Source organism: Plectropomus leopardus, chromosome 4, assembly GCF_008729295.1.
Source record: "Plectropomus leopardus isolate mb chromosome 4, YSFRI_Pleo_2.0, whole genome shotgun sequence".
Taxonomy (NCBI): domain Eukaryota; kingdom Metazoa; phylum Chordata; class Actinopteri; order Perciformes; family Serranidae; genus Plectropomus; species Plectropomus leopardus.
The window spans coordinates 31,427,140-31,445,889 of record NC_056466.1 but is presented as its reverse complement, the minus strand read 5'-3'; the positions used below and the strand labels follow the sequence as shown (position 1 = coordinate 31,445,889).

The 18,750-nt window shown below is 43.3% G+C and overlaps 1 protein-coding gene across 1 annotated transcript in view; it reads right to left on the bottom strand.

Annotated features, from left to right (window-relative positions):
• LOC121941902 (ankyrin-2-like) overlaps nucleotides 1-18,750 on the bottom strand; it is a 94,202-nt gene that overhangs the window by 15,732 nt on the left and 59,720 nt on the right. The window contains exons 38-42 of the mRNA XM_042484878.1: nucleotides 10,206-10,283; nucleotides 9,954-10,085; nucleotides 9,575-9,715; nucleotides 9,262-9,472; nucleotides 8,828-8,906 (exon numbers count right to left, since the gene is read on the bottom strand). Coding sequence (XP_042340812.1) covers nucleotides 8,828-8,906; nucleotides 9,262-9,472; nucleotides 9,575-9,715; nucleotides 9,954-10,085; nucleotides 10,206-10,283 — 641 coding nt within the window. The remainder of the gene's footprint in view (nucleotides 1-8,827; nucleotides 8,907-9,261; nucleotides 9,473-9,574; nucleotides 9,716-9,953; nucleotides 10,086-10,205; nucleotides 10,284-18,750) is intronic.

Here is an 18,750-nt window from a genome sequence, read left to right as displayed (position 1 = left end):
ACTGTAAGTAATAGTTACAATGTTGACTCCTCATCTGGTCAAATGTCATGTGAGGAGGCAAAGAACGCTGCTCAACTGAAGCCACAGATTCTGGGGAGGATGCTCTAAAGTCAGCCAACCAGTCCTGCAGGAGGGAAAAGTCCAAATCGGAAGATATGGATTCCGGCGACAACGCCCTGCTACTAAATAATCTATCAAGGTCAAAGTCTGATAAAACTGACTGAGGGGAATCTGCCCTTGCCTCATCAAACAGAGTTTCCAGACACAAATCAGTACCTTCCCAGTCTGAAAATGTGGACTGTGGGGTAAACGATCTGTGCCTTGACAACTCCATATGGTAACCTATGTGGGCAGGGCTGAACCGAGGTACAGGTGAGTCGGGTGAAAGGGGCCTTCGTTGACTTTGGAATACCACTGATTCTGGGGAGGATGCTCTAAAGTCTGCCAACCAGTCCTGCAGGAGTGAAAAGTCAAATTCAGAAGATACAGACTCAGGAGACAACGCCCGCCTATCAAATAACTTTTCAAGTTCAAAGTCTGATAGAACCGATTGCGGCGATTCTGGCCTTGTCTCGTCAAAGAGGATTTCCAAACAAAATTCAGTGCCTTCCCAGTCAGAAAGTGTTGACTGTGGTGTAAATGACCTTTGCCTTGACAACTCCTCAAGGTGATCGATATGGGTAGATCTGAACTGAGGAACAGGTGAGTCAGGAGACAGGGGCCGACATTCACTTTCAGATGCCACTGACTCGGGAGACTGTGGTCTTAATTTGGTTACCCAGTCCTCCATGGAGGAGTGAGTACACTCCTCCTCTGATGACACTGACGGAGGCCAAACAGGTTTTAACTCAAAGGAAGGCACAATAGGTTTAAACTCAAATGGTTTGCAGACCAGTGAAGCATCTGTTTTTCTTTCATGTGTTGTGCCACGCACAACATCTGCATATGTAAGAGGTCTTGCATGGGAATATGGTGAGGATGCAGTCACGGTTACGCTTGTGTGTTTGGGGGCCACCCGTAAAGTAAGTGAATCTGGTGAATCTGGTCTGTTGTCATCAAACAATTCCTCAAGACAAAAGCCGGAATACTCAGCATCTGACAGTGTTGAAAAAGGTGATACTGGTCTACTTTGAGAGTACTGTAAGTAATAGTTACAATGTTGACTCCTCATCTGGTCAAATGTCATGTGAGGAGGCAAAGAACGCTGCTCAACTGAAGCCACAGATTCTGGGGAGGATGCTCTAAAGTCAGCCAACCAGTCCTGCAGGAGGGAAAAGTCCAAATCGGAAGATATGGATTCCGGCGACAACGCCCTGCTACTAAATAATCTATCAAGGTCAAAGTCTGATAAAACTGACTGCGGGGAATCTGCTCTTGCCTCGTCAAACAGAGTCTCCAGACACAAATCAGTACCTTCCCAGTCTGAAAATGTGGACTGTGGGGTAAATGATCTGTGCCTTGACAACTCCACATGGTAACCTATGTGGGCGGGGCTGAACCGAGGAACAGGTGAGTCGGGTGAAAGGGGCCTTTGTCGACTTTGGAATACCATTGATTCTGGGGAGGATGCTCTAAAGTCTGCCAACCAGTCCTGTAGGAGGCAATGGTCAAATTCGGAAGATACAGACTCAGGAGACAACGCCCGACTATCAAATAACTTATCAAGTTCAAAGTCTGATAAAACCGATTGCGGCGATTCTGGCCTGGTCTCCTCAAACAGGGTTTCCAAACACAAATCAGTGCCTTCCCAGTCGGAAAGTGTTGATTGTGGTGTAAACGACCTTTGCCCTGACAACTCCTCATGGTAATCGATATGGGGAGATCTGAACTGAGGAACAGGTGAGTCAGGAGACAGGGGCCTACGTTCACTTTCAGACGCTACTGACCCGGGAGATTGTGCTCTTAATTTGTTGACCCAGTCATCTATGCGTGAGTGAGTGCACTCCTCCTCCGATGTCACTGACAAAAGCAAAACTGGTTTAAACTCAGATGGTTTGCAGACCAGTGAAGCATCTGTTTTTCTTTCATGTGTTGTGCCACGCACAACATCTGCATATGTAAGAGGTCTTGCATGGGGATATGGTGAGGATGCAGTCAAGGTTACGCTTGTGTGTTTGGGGGCCACCCGTAAAGTAAGTGAATCTGGTGAATCTGGTCTGTTGTCATCAAACAATTCCTCAAGACAAAATCCGGAATACTCAGCATCTGACAGTGTTGAAAAAGGTGATACTGGTCTACTTTGAGAGTACTGTAAGTAATAGTTACAATGTTGACTCCTCATCTGGTCAAATGTCATGTGAGGAGGCAAAGAACGCTGCTCAACTGAAGCCACAGATTCTGGGGAGGATGCTCTAAAGTCAGCCAACCAGTCCTGCAGGAGGGAAAAGTCCAAATCGGAAGATATGGATTCCGGCGACAACGCCCTGCTACTAAATAATCTATCAAGGTCAAAGTCTGATAAAACTGACTGAGGGGAATCTGCCCTTGCCTCATCAAACAGAGTTTCCAGACACAAATCAGTACCTTCCCAGTCTGAAAATGTGGACTGTGGGGTAAACGATCTGTGCCTTGACAACTCCATATGGTAACCTATGTGGGCAGGGCTGAACCGAGGTACAGGTGAGTCGGGTGAAAGGGGCCTTCGTTGACTTTGGAATACCACTGATTCTGGGGAGGATGCTCTAAAGTCTGCCAACCAGTCCTGCAGGAGTGAAAAGTCAAATTCAGAAGATACAGACTCAGGAGACAACGCCCGCCTATCAAATAACTTTTCAAGTTCAAAGTCTGATAGAACCGATTGCGGCGATTCTGGCCTTGTCTCGTCAAAGAGGATTTCCAAACAAAATTCAGTGCCTTCCCAGTCAGAAAGTGTTGACTGTGGTGTAAATGACCTTTGCCTTGACAACTCCTCAAGGTGATCGATATGGGTAGATCTGAACTGAGGAACAGGTGAGTCAGGAGACAGGGGCCGACATTCACTTTCAGATGCCACTGACTCGGGAGACTGTGGTCTTAATTTGGTTACCCAGTCCTCCATGGAGGAGTGAGTACACTCCTCCTCTGATGACACTGACGGAGGCCAAACAGGTTTTAACTCAAAGGAAGGCACAATAGGTTTAAACTCAAATGGTTTGCAGACCAGTGAAGCATCTGTTTTTCTTTCATGTGTTGTGCCACGCACAACATCTGCATATGTAAGAGGTCTTGCATGGGAATATGGTGAGGATGCAGTCACGGTTACGCTTGTGTGTTTGGGGGCCACCCGTAAAGTAAGTGAATCTGGTGAATCTGGTCTGTTGTCATCAAACAATTCCTCAAGACAAAAGCCGGAATACTCAGCATCTGACAGTGTTGAAAAAGGTGATACTGGTCTACTTTGAGAGTACTGTAAGTAATAGTTACAATGTTGACTCCTCATCTGGTCAAATGTCATGTGAGGAGGCAAAGAACGCTGCTCAACTGAAGCCACAGATTCTGGGGAGGATGCTCTAAAGTCAGCCAACCAGTCCTGCAGGAGGGAAAAGTCCAAATCGGAAGATATGGATTCCGGCGACAACGCCCTGCTACTAAATAATCTATCAAGGTCAAAGTCTGATAAAACTGACTGCGGGGAATCTGCTCTTGCCTCGTCAAACAGAGTCTCCAGACACAAATCAGTACCTTCCCAGTCTGAAAATGTGGACTGTGGGGTAAATGATCTGTGCCTTGACAACTCCACATGGTAACCTATGTGGGCGGGGCTGAACCGAGGAACAGGTGAGTCGGGTGAAAGGGGCCTTTGTCGACTTTGGAATACCATTGATTCTGGGGAGGATGCTCTAAAGTCTGCCAACCAGTCCTGTAGGAGGCAATGGTCAAATTCGGAAGATACAGACTCAGGAGACAACGCCCGACTATCAAATAACTTATCAAGTTCAAAGTCTGATAAAACCGATTGCGGCGATTCTGGCCTGGTCTCCTCAAACAGGGTTTCCAAACACAAATCAGTGCCTTCCCAGTCGGAAAGTGTTGATTGTGGTGTAAACGACCTTTGCCCTGACAACTCCTCATGGTAATCGATATGGGGAGATCTGAACTGAGGAACAGGTGAGTCAGGAGACAGGGGCCTACGTTCACTTTCAGACGCTACTGACCCGGGAGATTGTGCTCTTAATTTGTTGACCCAGTCATCTATGCGTGAGTGAGTGCACTCCTCCTCCGATGTCACTGACAAAAGCAAAACTGGTTTAAACTCAGATGGTTTGCAGACCAGTGAAGCATCTGTTTTTCTTTCATGTGTTGTGCCACGCACAACATCTGCATATGTAAGAGGTCTTGCATGGGGATATGGTGAGGATGCAGTCAAGGTTACGCTTGTGTGTTTGGGGGCCACCCGTAAAGTAAGTGAATCTGGTGAATCTGGTCTGTTGTCATCAAACAATTCCTCAAGACAAAATCCGGAATACTCAGCATCTGACAGTGTTGAAAAAGGTGATACTGGTCTACTTTGAGAGTACTGTAAGTAATAGTTACAATGTTGACTCCTCATCTGGTCAAATGTCATGTGAGGAGGCAAAGAACGCTGCTCAACTGAAGCCACAGATTCTGGGGAGGATGCTCTAAAGTCAGCCAACCAGTCCTGCAGGAGGGAAAAGTCCAAATCGGAAGATATGGATTCCGGCGACAACGCCCTGCTACTAAATAATCTATCAAGGTCAAAGTCTGATAAAACTGACTGAGGGGAATCTGCCCTTGCCTCATCAAACAGAGTTTCCAGACACAAATCAGTACCTTCCCAGTCTGAAAATGTGGACTGTGGGGTAAACGATCTGTGCCTTGACAACTCCATATGGTAACCTATGTGGGCAGGGCTGAACCGAGGTACAGGTGAGTCGGGTGAAAGGGGCCTTCGTTGACTTTGGAATACCACTGATTCTGGGGAGGATGCTCTAAAGTCTGCCAACCAGTCCTGCAGGAGTGAAAAGTCAAATTCAGAAGATACAGACTCAGGAGACAACGCCCGCCTATCAAATAACTTTTCAAGTTCAAAGTCTGATAGAACCGATTGCGGCGATTCTGGCCTTGTCTCGTCAAAGAGGATTTCCAAACAAAATTCAGTGCCTTCCCAGTCAGAAAGTGTTGACTGTGGTGTAAATGACCTTTGCCTTGACAACTCCTCAAGGTGATCGATATGGGTAGATCTGAACTGAGGAACAGGTGAGTCAGGAGACAGGGGCCGACATTCACTTTCAGATGCCACTGACTCGGGAGACTGTGGTCTTAATTTGGTTACCCAGTCCTCCATGGAGGAGTGAGTACACTCCTCCTCTGATGACACTGACGGAGGCCAAACAGGTTTTAACTCAAAGGAAGGCACAATAGGTTTAAACTCAAATGGTTTGCAGACCAGTGAAGCATCTGTTTTTCTTTCATGTGTTGTGCCACGCACAACATCTGCATATGTAAGAGGTCTTGCATGGGAATATGGTGAGGATGCAGTCACGGTTACGCTTGTGTGTTTGGGGGCCACCCGTAAAGTAAGTGAATCTGGTGAATCTGGTCTGTTGTCATCAAACAATTCCTCAAGACAAAAGCCGGAATACTCAGCATCTGACAGTGTTGAAAAAGGTGATACTGGTCTACTTTGAGAGTACTGTAAGTAATAGTTACAATGTTGACTCCTCATCTGGTCAAATGTCATGTGAGGAGGCAAAGAACGCTGCTCAACTGAAGCCACAGATTCTGGGGAGGATGCTCTAAAGTCAGCCAACCAGTCCTGCAGGAGGGAAAAGTCCAAATCGGAAGATATGGATTCCGGCGACAACGCCCTGCTACTAAATAATCTATCAAGGTCAAAGTCTGATAAAACTGACTGCGGGGAATCTGCTCTTGCCTCGTCAAACAGAGTCTCCAGACACAAATCAGTACCTTCCCAGTCTGAAAATGTGGACTGTGGGGTAAATGATCTGTGCCTTGACAACTCCACATGGTAACCTATGTGGGCGGGGCTGAACCGAGGAACAGGTGAGTCGGGTGAAAGGGGCCTTTGTCGACTTTGGAATACCATTGATTCTGGGGAGGATGCTCTAAAGTCTGCCAACCAGTCCTGTAGGAGGCAATGGTCAAATTCGGAAGATACAGACTCAGGAGACAACGCCCGACTATCAAATAACTTATCAAGTTCAAAGTCTGATAAAACCGATTGCGGCGATTCTGGCCTGGTCTCCTCAAACAGGGTTTCCAAACACAAATCAGTGCCTTCCCAGTCGGAAAGTGTTGATTGTGGTGTAAACGACCTTTGCCCTGACAACTCCTCATGGTAATCGATATGGGGAGATCTGAACTGAGGAACAGGTGAGTCAGGAGACAGGGGCCTACGTTCACTTTCAGACGCTACTGACCCGGGAGATTGTGCTCTTAATTTTTTGACCCAGTCATCTATGCGTGAGTGAGTGCACTCCTCCGATGACACTGAGTTGAGTGAGTCAGATGAAAGGAGCTTTTGTTGACTTTGGACTTCTACTGAATTCATTGCATTTTCATGGTAACTTGCTTTATCTAAAAATGTGCTTGATTTTTGAGACTCTGGTCCCAATCTATCAAGGTCATCTTCAAGTGGTGTACAATTGCATTGTCTGTCTGCAGTCTTTCGTAAGAAGTTTTCTGTACTTGACTTTGGAGTTTCTTCGTTTGGAAACTTAAAAATATATTTTGGTCTCTCCAACAAGTTAAAAACCACTGGTTTGGGACTTGGTAGTTTTTTCAACATCTTACAAGTGTCAACGGATTGTTTGTGATCTATGTGACCTGAGTCTGAGTTTCTCTTGGATGAATTCTTCACACAACTGAAATTTATAGAGTCTTGCTTTTCATTGTGTTGTGATTCATTTTGTCTGATTTTCGTTAAACTACTATCTGACTGACCTTGTGATGGATTGTATTCAGAATGTGGTTTTAAGTTAGAAAACCAGTAATCAAGAAAAGATTGACAACTTTCCATCTGTGGCTCTCGTACTTCAGATGAAAGTGGCCTTGCCTGAAATGTGTTCTCTGTTTGACTTGACCAACATGAATCTGCAGTATTGAGACTTCTGACATCTGCATGTGTAAGATATTTAGTGGCTGAAACAGTAGTTGTACACACTGATGGCTTTTCTTCAGCTCTCATATGATGTGCTTCTGGGATTTTTTCATCCCACCATTCATCAAGAGATGCTGAAGCATTCAGAGAAAACTGCAAATGATCTGAAGGTACCTTTTCTGGTGTAACAGAGCTATCCTGATCCAATTCCCCACAGACTGTATTGTTTGTATTGTTAAGAGCTGATGTCAGTAGCGGTGACAATGGGTATCCTCCTGAATATTGTAAATAATAATCACAATATTGACTCATAAGTTGTGCACGTATAGTTTCTGAGAGCAAGAGTTCAAGAAATGAGAAACTGCACTGAGAAGTCTGAGATTCTGGTGAGGAAGGTCGGCAGTCCCTCTCTGAAAATTCATCACACTCAGTATCAGATGTCAAAGGCGAGAATGCTCTGAGCTTTCCCCCCATCTTTATATCTTCAAGTAGAGGTGGAATATATTTAGATACTTGACAGTCAGGGGACAGTGGCCTAGCGTTACTCCAAGAGGAATTTTCAGCAGTGGCAAAATCCTTTGAACCTAACATTGCTGCACATTCATATGTGTTTGATTGTAATTCATTTTCAGGAAAATAAATTGTAACATCTGGTGAACTGAATGCATCAGATCTTGGAGAGAGTGCCCTGTTGCCATCCAATGTACTAGAGTAATCTACAGGTAAGACCCTTTTTCCCCCCAAAGGAGAGTCAGGTGACAATGCCCTATAGTCACTAATTGACATGACAGATTCAGGGGATGACAGTCTGGCTATGGGGTCATTTAATATCCATGCCTCTGTAGGGAATAGATCCCTTTCACTAACCAGTGAAAATGAACCATGCTTTATTGTAGATGCCAAAGAGTCAGGGGACAAAGGGCTGTACTCTTTAAAAGTGGAAGATAATGTCACATTTTGCTCAAATGATTGTAGTGCAGAATCAGTGATATCAGTTGAGTCACAAGCCATGAGTGGAGGGCCACTTACTGTTAAACTGTGTTGCATGTCTGTCTTTGTTACCTTCATTTTGAATGGTTTCACCATGCTGTACCTCGCTGTGGCCATAACGGGTTCAGCTGAATCATCAATGAAAGGCATGTTGTCTGGATACACATCACTGTACCCTTGGACTTTTGTATTTTCTTCCTTGCTTGACTTGATGGGTTTGAAGCTCTTACCCACATCTAAAACTTGAGGGATCTTGTCATGACCAGGCAGTACTTTCAGGAATTGCGCCATGACCTCATCAGTAACCTTCTGAGAGCACCTGCTTTCTTGAACTATCTGATCTGTGTCATCTTCAGTCATGGCAAGAGTTGCTTGGTGGTCCTCTGGTGGCATGGCTAACCGGCTAGGGTCTGAAATTCTTCTGACAATGGTTTTAGCTGCTCTTGTATGCCGTGATGTATTACTAATCTCATCGCAAAGCTCACTGAAATCAGTGTCAGCTTGGTCTGACTCTGACAGGCTCGAACCAAAGTCTCTGATAGATACAGATGATTTTAACTTCAGAATTTCAGGTGTCTGCCCTTGCTCATCTTCACAACCACACTGCTTCAGTGGTAAGTTTTTGTTGGAGTCCACTTTTACTTGATACAGAGTGCCACTTTGGAAAGGTCTGATGAAATGGACTTCAATACTGCAGCGATCTTGCTGATCTTTCATTTTGGGATCATAAACCTGAGTCCCCAGTGCTGCTTCTTTTGAGGTGGTAAGCGTACTTACTTGCTCATCTGAGTTGTCATAACTTGTAGGTCCTTGTGTAATTACATCCTCAGAGGTCCATAGGTTAGGGTTCAGTTCACTGTAACACAAAAGCAATGCTGGGTCACAAACTAGACTCTACATCAATGTGATTTGTCAAAGCCTTAGTCTAAAAAGACTAAAGGGCAACATCAACAAGCAATGAGGCTGGGGCAAGTACCTGAATGCTCCTAGCATCAGGATATTAAATAATTCTATTTCCTAGCGTCAACATGCTCATAAATATTGGCCTTCCTAAAAACAGCAGTTTTTACTACTTCTTTATACCACTATTCTTATATGGCATGTCTGGTTTGTGCAATGGATATCAGTTGTAGTTTGTCAAATTATGTGGAGCTATGGTACACATTAGACGTGTACTGCAGATTCAGGAATCATTATAATGAATGATTTACTGTGGGATCTCGAGCTCCTCCAGCAGGTCACCATGCATGCTCTCTGAGTGGGTGTGTCCAACAGGCTCTGCCCAGGAAGGAATATCCAGGAGAGAAGCAACTGAGAGATCCTCTTCAGAAACAGCTGGGGGAGGTCTGCGGTCTGACTCCACCCTTCTCACAACTCTGGGGCTGTCTGCATCCTCTTGTACTGAAGATAGGGCTACTGACACTGAAAAACACAAGTGATGGATAAGAGTGCAAGCAATCACAAATACAGCCTGGTGTTAGATAGAGCCTTTAAACTGCCGACTTGAAAGTTTGGAGGTGTTACCTTCACTGTGATCCAATGTCTTCTCTATTTCTGCATAAGTCCTAGATGTTTGCTCTTGAACTGATTTGTTCATCTGGGTTTCAATAAGATGGACGATGTCCATGCGGTTGATCTTGGTTAGTCTCTTAATCAGACAGTCCTCTGTGAAAGGAGTTATAAATTATTAATAGACTTTAAAAAAGTAGCATTTAATTTACACAACAAAGACATTATTTAAAAATCGCAAATGTAACATTTTATTGAATTCACAGCATGAATATGCAAATCATTTGATAGATTCACAACCAAAGTTAAAATAGACTCATCCATTACACATGCAGTGCTCACACAACTGCCTGAAAATGTCAACTGAAACCTGTCAGACCAACGTGCCATGTACCTGTGGCATGTTTGCCTTCTCGCTCGACCCAGCGCTGCAGCAAGGCATGGCTCTGCTCTTGGAGGGAATTTGGATTCTCTGTTCTCACTAATTGGATATCATCTTCACTGAATTCCAGTTCTCTTGCCAGTTCTAAAGAGATGGGAACAAAAAAATGGATTAAAATGTAAAAAAAAAAATAGAACATGAATGCATCTTTAGCTCAAAGCAAACAAAATACTTGCAAAATGACTGCAATATTTCAAAACTTACCAGTCCAGCTGAATCCAAGAAGATCTGCAACGATAGCTAATGTCTCCTCTTTCCTGTCAGCATCATCCTGCCAATCCACTAAAAATGTCACCAGAGCCAAACATTAAATTTCAATATCATTGTCAACAGTTCAAGTTGTACCATTACTTATATCTCTAAGCAAAGTGTTTTTTTACATATCAGATACCAGTCATGTAATATATACTTTGTAATTGTAGATATGAAATGTCATTTTGTCAGGATTCTATGTTATGGGCTGAAATACTTTGAAATTAAATGTGGATCTATGATGTTGAGATGGATGATAACATGAATGTTGGATTCATCACTATGCAGAGAAGTTGTCTTGTCAAAAGACTGTGATAATTTGGTCACAACAAGCACATTGTGTTTTTACTCATTAGTGTAAGAAATGACGTTCATGTGCTGATTAGGCAATATATGCTTATATTAGTAAAGCTTTATTAGTAATGCAAATGCTCATAGAAAAGTAGAAGTCTGCATTACAATTGTTAAAGCCACTACTTTAACAACATAGCAATTCAATCTTGAGATTGCATATAAAGTACATAAACACAGATGGAAAAGGAACTTACCAACTTGCAAAACACCTCATTACACACACACACACACACACACACACACACACACACACACACGCACACACACACCAAACATGAAAACAATGTATGATGGGACAAGACAAAGACATGAAACCAACACAAAATGACTAATGGTGACATCAGGTTCTCAGAAAGAGGGAAGGGGTCTTGCTGCCAAGGAGAAGAGAAGAGAGGAAAGCAAAGCTCAAGTAGGTCTGGCCGTACCTGCCGTACATTCTGGAGTTGGCTCATCGATGATTCTCTGCATCTGAGTTTCCACTGTGTCATCCCAGGCAGGCCTGATTTCAAATACATCCTCTCTCTCAGAGGATGGTTGCACACCTGGTAACGGGGTTCCATCAGATTCAGAACTGTGTGTGGCTGGGATGTCATATGTAAAGATAACAGAATCTGGACTCCTGTGACTACCACTGCTTATATCATCGGCATCCAAAGAAGACCTGACAGATGTTTCGGTTGTCTTAGACAATTGGATTTCTTTGCTTTGGTGAGTGGACAGGGAGATTGTTTGAGCTGGAGCTTTCTGTTGCGTCATGACAGAAAGTTTGGAGGGGGAGAGGTTGGATTTATCAGTAGGTTGACTACTGTCAGAGTAACTCCTCCTGTCTTTATTAGAAGCTTTACTTGTATTGCTATCAGCCTCAGATCTAGTCCTACGATCCAAAGTTGAGCTTTTTTCTGTCTTTCTTTCATGCACTGATTTCTGTGAGTCCTTCGTAGTTATTTTGAAAGGTGGGGGTGAATCCTGATGATATGCTGTGGTGCCAGCTTGTCCAGCTGGAAATGTCATCTCTATAACAGAGCACTGGTCTTCTTCATCTTCCTCCTCCTCATCATCATCAGGAGAAGAGTCTGAGGAATCATGGCTCTGCTCTGAGTACACTGAATGGGAAAGTGTGGATGTGTCTGATTGAAGGTCAGCTATGGTAGAGTCTAGATAGCCCAGACCAAGGCTTTCAAGGTTTCCAACCTCACTTTTAATGTTGGTTAGTCTTTGCAAAGCAATGGGAGAACCAAGCTGAACCTCTACAGAGCTTCCAAGATCAACTTCGGAAAGTGACTTTTCACTCTCTGACTTGTCACTTGAGGAGTTAATGAGAGTTCTGGGTTTGGGAGTGGGAGCTGTGTCATAGGCACCCTCAGTCGCAGGTGATTTTGGGATATCCTGAACGGTTGTATCTGTAACAGAATCACTATTCCTTAAAGACTCTGTTTGACATTCCCCAGCATCCTCTGGCACAACTTCATCAACTGGATGTTCCCCTATATGAAAAAATGCATATCCTTCCCCTTCATCAAAGCTTCTTCTTGTCATATCAATAGCTCCCCCTCTGGTCATTTCAAAAAGCTTCCCCTCTTGAAACTGAAATGGATCAGGGGATCTCTCATCACCTGGTGTACGAACAGATGTTTTTCTAGGTGTTTCTCTATCCTCTGCAGGGCAAAGAGTCATCTGTTCCCCGGCCTCAAGCTGAGCAATGAGGACTACATCATTTTCACCCTCACACCTTGGAATAACATATTCTAACTCTTCAGTACACACTATAGCCTGAGGTTTGCTAACGGAACCTGATCCATCTGTCAGTGGTGACTGAACTTCTTTGTCATCATCTGAATGGTGCTCATCTGTCATTCCACTGGAGAAATTTGTGTCAGTGACTGAACACTGCTCACCTTGTGAAGTGTCATTATCTTTGAGTATTTCAGCTTCTCTTTCTGTTAACGTTGCCACAGTCTCCTCACTTTCTGAACACAATGAACTGTCAACTGTTTTTAGATGTGACTGAATTTCCACATTTTCCTTAATGCTCAAAGTAATGTCTGTTGCCTCACTTAGTGTGTGAGTGCTTTCTATCACGCATTTTTCTGAAATTTCCTCTTGTGAATAAGATCGTGTATTTAGATCCAACTCATCATCTCTGAGATCATCTGATTTATCTTTCCTCATTTTAGCCTCTTGTTCCATCTCCTCAAACGTCTTGATCTTTGCAGCCATTTTAAACATCTCCTCTTCTGGGGTGAATTGTTTATTGTTGGCTTCATCCTCACTATCATCTGCATCGAGAGAGTCTTGCCTCATGAACATGTGGGTATTCTCACTGTCACATATTTTGGTGTCCTCCTTCATTTCACTTTCCATTTTGATATCATGGTTGTCTCCATGCTCACTTTCATCCCTATAAATGGTTTCGTCATGAGCATAACATGCTTTTAGCTGGGAGGCATAATCCTCGCACACAGCTGTCTTGACTGGAAACTTGAGTTCTGTGTCCTTTGAATGAGTGGGACTTCCCTCAAGAGAGTCTGGCGTAGGAGATTCTCTGATAGGGCTTGGCTCAATTGAGTCAGGGGATTTATTTGAAGATCTGTCATCCATCACGGGACTTGCCTCTAGTGAGTCTTGATGGCATGGCTCTTTTGCTGGGTCACCAATATCAACAGTGGTTAGGTTATCCAAACTGGCCGGTCGTGCTGTGTCAGAAATGCTTGATGGTTGCAAAATCCCCTTTGTTGTGAGAATTGAATTGTTGCTAAATTCATTCACTGTAACAGATGACTTTGTAATGCCCACCACTCCTTCAGTAGAGTCATTAAAATGTGACACTGCACATGGTGAGGTTTTAGCCTCATCTGCTTCAGATGAGAAACTCTCTGGACCTTTGTCTTCATAGGAATATGTCTGCCACCCACTCTCCAAAGCTCCCATTTTATTGATGTCCACAAATGCTACACTTGTATCATCTGGGGACACCATCTTATGTTCAGGGGAAAATGTAAGAGTTTCTCTTTTAGTGTCTTTCGTTAGTTTAATTTCTTTGAAGCTTTCATGAACTACCTCTTCTTCTGGGTGGTGCTGTATCCCCACTGACTTTTCCTTTAAATATTGATCCAAGTCACTACTGAGCAGTGATAACATGCCTGACATATCCCTCTCAATTACAGACCGTTGTTGCTGTGTCTTTCTCTCAATGCAAACCTCTTTAAATGGTGTCTCCAGTTCAGAACTTGATGACAATTCTCTGTCTCTGACTATGTCAGTCTGCATGTGTTCATTTGCCTCTTCATCTAATTTATTCTCTGAATTACTACTTGTTAATATAACTTCTTTGAAGTTTTCATGGACTAGATCCTCTTCTTCTGGGTGACCATGCGTAGCCACTGGCTTTTCCTTGAGATATTGATCCATATCACTACTGAGCAGCGACAACATGCCTGAAATATTCCTCTCAGTTGCAGACTGTTGTCTTTGTGTCTTTCTCTCAATGCAAACTTCATTGAATGGTGTCTCCAGCACAGAATTTGATGACAATTTTCTGTCTCCCACAATGTTGGTCTGCATGTTTTCATTTGCCTCTTCTTCTATCTTATCCTCTGAATCACTGGCTGTCAGTATAACTTGTTTGTAGCTTTCATGGACTAGATCCTTGTCCTCTGGGTGGCCATGTATTGCCACTGGCTTTTCTTTGAGATACTGATCCAAGTCACTACTAAGAAGTGACAACATGCCTGACCCATCCCTTTCAGTTGCATACTGTTGTTGCTGAGTCTGTCTCTTGATGTAAACTTCTTCGAATGGTGTCTCAAGTACAGAACTTGGTCTAAGTTCATGTGTCTCTCTGCTTACATTATCCTCCACATCAGTACTAGCTACTGTTTGCATTTTTTCTTGTATTGTAATTGTTTGCTCCTCACTAGAGGGCTTTTGGATTTTGGTGATAATAACTTGTTCAAATTTCTCCTGGATTAAGTCCTCTTCTGGAGGCCCACATTTCAATGGCTTGTCCTCAAGGTACTTGTCTAAGTCACTGTTAAGCAGTGATAGCATGCCTGACATCTCCTTTACTTTTGTAGACTGTTGATATGAATCCTTTATCTCAATCCAATCTTCCTTCATTGGGAGTTCTTCAATCAAGGTTGCTTTGGTGTCTTTAAATTCCCTCATCATTTCCTCACCTCTCCTTGTGACCGTATGTTTCATTGTGGTACAATCTGTCTCTTGTACTGTACCATCCACTGTCACTCCTTTATTTTCATTACTGAAAGATGTCAAATGTTTAAATTTCTCCAGCATATTATCATCTTCTATTGGTCGCCTTTCCACAGGCAAACCCTCCGAATACTGATCCAACTCACTGTTCATGATAGACAACATTCCTGACTCATCTTTTACTTCTTTGGCTTCTCTAAATGTAATCTTTGGCTTGTCCACTTCTTCACCTCCCCATGTAACAGGATGTTCTTCCATTGTTGCATAATCCATTTCTCGTGTTATGCCACCAACCGTCGCTCCTTCTGTTTCATTGGTGACAAATGCAAGAACTTCTTTATCTTTGTCCTTCGTTAAAATAATCTGCTCAAATTTCTCCTGTACAATATTCTCTTCTGGTGGCTGACGTGCCACAGGCCTAGTTTCAAGATACTGATCCAAGTCACTGTTCATTAAGGACAACAACCCTGACATATCTTTCACTGCAGTGAATGCCTGATATGATGTGTTCCTCGCAATGTGGACTTCTTGAAGTTGTGGCTCCTTGATTTTTAACTCTGTTACTTCAGTGTCACTTTGTGTAAAGGATATTTTGCTTCCATGATCGATTGCTGTGTTATCTTTGCTTATTTCATGAAATCTCTCCTCCTGTGAAGGTATAATGTATGCCTCTTCTCTCATCATAGAAAAAGTCAGTGTTTTATTGGTCATTTGATCTGTCTTTGTAAGTCCTTCATAATTCTCACTCTCCCCAGAGCTGGACCCTGAGGGCCTTATATCAACACTACTGTTTAAGGATTCAGCCATACCTTCATGCTTAGGACTCTCAGGACTTAGATCATCATCTTCCATTTGATTCTCAATAAAGGAAACACCTTCCCCAAAATGACTTTTCAAAGTGGGACTGGAGATGGATGCTGGATTTGTATCAGAATCAGTCAAGACTTCCTCCTCAGGTACCTCAGGCTGGTCGCTTACATCTTCAGCAGGCGATGTCTGCTTAAAAATCTGGTACTCAGGACTTTCTTCCAGCTCAGCTTTTATATCAGCACTAAAGTCCTCAGAAGGTCTACGATCAGGGCTGATCTGTATGTCTTCAGATAAACTCTTCCTAGTGCTTGTGACTCGCTCTTCCAACTCCATCCTGCCATGGCTCTTCAACTCTGGCTCTTCTCGTAGAGGGCCAACCCTTCCTTCATCAAACTGAATTGTATCATCAATTTCTACTGTCTCTCCAAAGTGAGCCATATCTGAAACCAACTGAAATTCCTCAGAGTTATCTCTCTTTGAGCGTACTGTTTCAGCCTCTAAATCTAATGTTCCAAATCTGTTATCTTCACTTTGGGAATGGATATCTGTGAGACTCTGAATTTGGGTTTGTGATTTTGGATCCTGTGCTGGACTGTGTTCAGTTGTTTGGTTTTCTTCTACAAATCTGCCTACAGATTCAGATATGAGAGCTGAGACACAAGAAGAGGCAATGGCTTTGTGTTCACCCAGCCCAGTTTTACTTTTCAAAGGTTCCTGCCCGGTCTGGAATGCTTTCATCAGCTCCTTAACAGATGTAGTTTCTTGCTCTGAAAACTTCAATGCCTCTCTCTGTGGGCTAATGCTACCATCATCACATTGGACTGTATCAGCAAATTGTACTGTCTTTTCAAAGTAAGCACTATCTAAAACGAACTGTGATTCCTCAGAGTCATCTCTGGCTAAGCTTGTTGGTCGATCATCATACTTCTTAACATCACTCTGTTGATGGAAAATCTTGAGGCTTTGAGTTTGGGTTTGGGATTTTGGCTCTTGAGTAGGACTTTGTTCAATCCTCTGTATATCTACAGAGTCTCCAGATTCAGATATCACTGTTGAAGGGAAAGAAGCCACAACTTTGGGCTCATAAAGCCCAGCTTTTGAGGGATCTTGCCCAGTCTGAAATGCTTTCATCAGCTCCTTCACAGACATAGTCTCCTTCTCTGGCGACTCTGGTGCCTCTCTCTGAAGAGAAACGCTTCCATCGTCACATTGAACTGTATCAGCAAATGTTACTGTCCTTCCAAAATAAGCACTATCTGAAATTAATAGGGATTCCTCTAAGTTGTCTCTGCTTAAGCTCATGGGTTGATCCTCTAGGTTGCTTTTGTCACATTTCTTGACATCACTCTGTTGATGTACTATTGTGAGGTCCTGAGTTTGGATTCGTGATTTCAGCTCCTGCAAAGGACTTTGTTCAGTCGTCTTTGTCTCTTCAGAATCTCTTGATTCAGATGTCAATGCTGAGATGCAAGGAGCCACACCTTTTTGTTCAAAAAGCCCTGCTTTAGTTTTTGAGCCATCATGCCCAGTCTGGAATGTTTTCATCAGCTCCTTCACAGACATAGTCTCCTTTTCTGACAACTCTGGTGCCTCTCTTTGTGGGTTTCCATCGTCACAATGAAATTTATCATCAAATGTTACTGTCTTTCCAAAATAAGTACTATCTGAAATTAATAGAGACTCCTCTGAGTTATCTCTGCTTAAGGTTATGGGTTGATCCTCTAGGTCACTTTTGTCACATTTCTTGACATCACTCTTTGGATGTACTATTGTGAGGTCCTGAGTTTGGATTTGTGATTTCGGCTCCTGCATAGGACTTTGTTCAGTCGTCTTTGTCTCTTCAGAATCTCTTGATTCAGATGTCAATGCTGAGATGCAAGGAGCCACACCTTTTTGTTCAAAAAGCCCTGCTTTAGTTTTTGAGCCATCATGCCCAGTCTGGAATGTTTTCATCAGCTCCTTCACAGACATAGTCTCCTTTTCTGACAACTCTGGTGCCTCTTTCTGTGGGCTAACACTTCGGTTCACACATTGAACTGTATCAGCAAATGTTACTGTCTTTCCAAAAGAAGAGCTATGTGAAATTAACCGTGATTCCTCAGAGTCATCACTGATTAAGTGCACAGGTTGATCCTCTGTTTTGTCACATTTCTTGTCATCAGTCTCTTGATAGAAAATTGTGAGGCCCTGAGCTTTTAATTTTGGCTCCCGCATAGGACTTTGTTCTGTCCTCGTTAAGTGATCAGAATCTCCTGATTCAGTTATCATTGTTGAAAAAAAAGACGAAGCCACTGCTTTGTGCTCAAAAAGGCCAGCTTTACTCTTTGAGGGGTCCTGTCCAGTCTGAAATGCTTTCAACAGTTCTTTAACAGACATAGTCTCATCTAGTCTTTCTGTCTGAGATCTGGGGGATTTAGGGGACTTGGGAACTCTGGGAAGTTCTGGCATTTCTGCCTCATTCTTCTTTGCGATGATAGAAGATTTTGCCTGAGGAATTACTTCCTGTGTATGTTTCTGAACCTCCTCCTCTTCTACTTTATTCTGTAAAGCTTTAACTTTGTCTTTTATAGATCCTATAGGTGTCTCCACCACTAAAGGAGAGGCTGGAGGATCCATAAATGTGGCAGGTACAAGGGCAGTCTCCTTAAGAACAATGTCACCATCTAATGACTCCTCTGAGCTCATCCTTTCCAGCTCACCCTCAGAGCTGCTACATCCAGAACGCTCTCTGTCTCTGAGTTTTTTCCTAATAGGTTTCTTGATATCTGGGGGGCGGCGTTTGCCATCACGCTTTACAATAACCTGTTCAAATCTATCTTGGACAAGGTCTTCGAGAGGACTGCATGTCACCACCGGTCTCTTTTCCAGGTATTCGTCCATGTCAATGCTGAGGTGTGAAACAATGCCTGTCATGTCTCTGACTTCAGGGGCCGATTTTCTTGAAGTCCTTCCTTCAATGCAAATCTCCTGTAAGACTGGCTCTTCGACAGAGGGGTACTTCATCTCAACAGTCTTTGTCTCACAGAGTGAATCCCATTTCTCTCTTTTAGTGTCATCATATATGCCACCTCTTTGAATTCCTCCAACCTTTTCCTCCAGCCCTCTAGCTCCAGCTCTCTCCTCA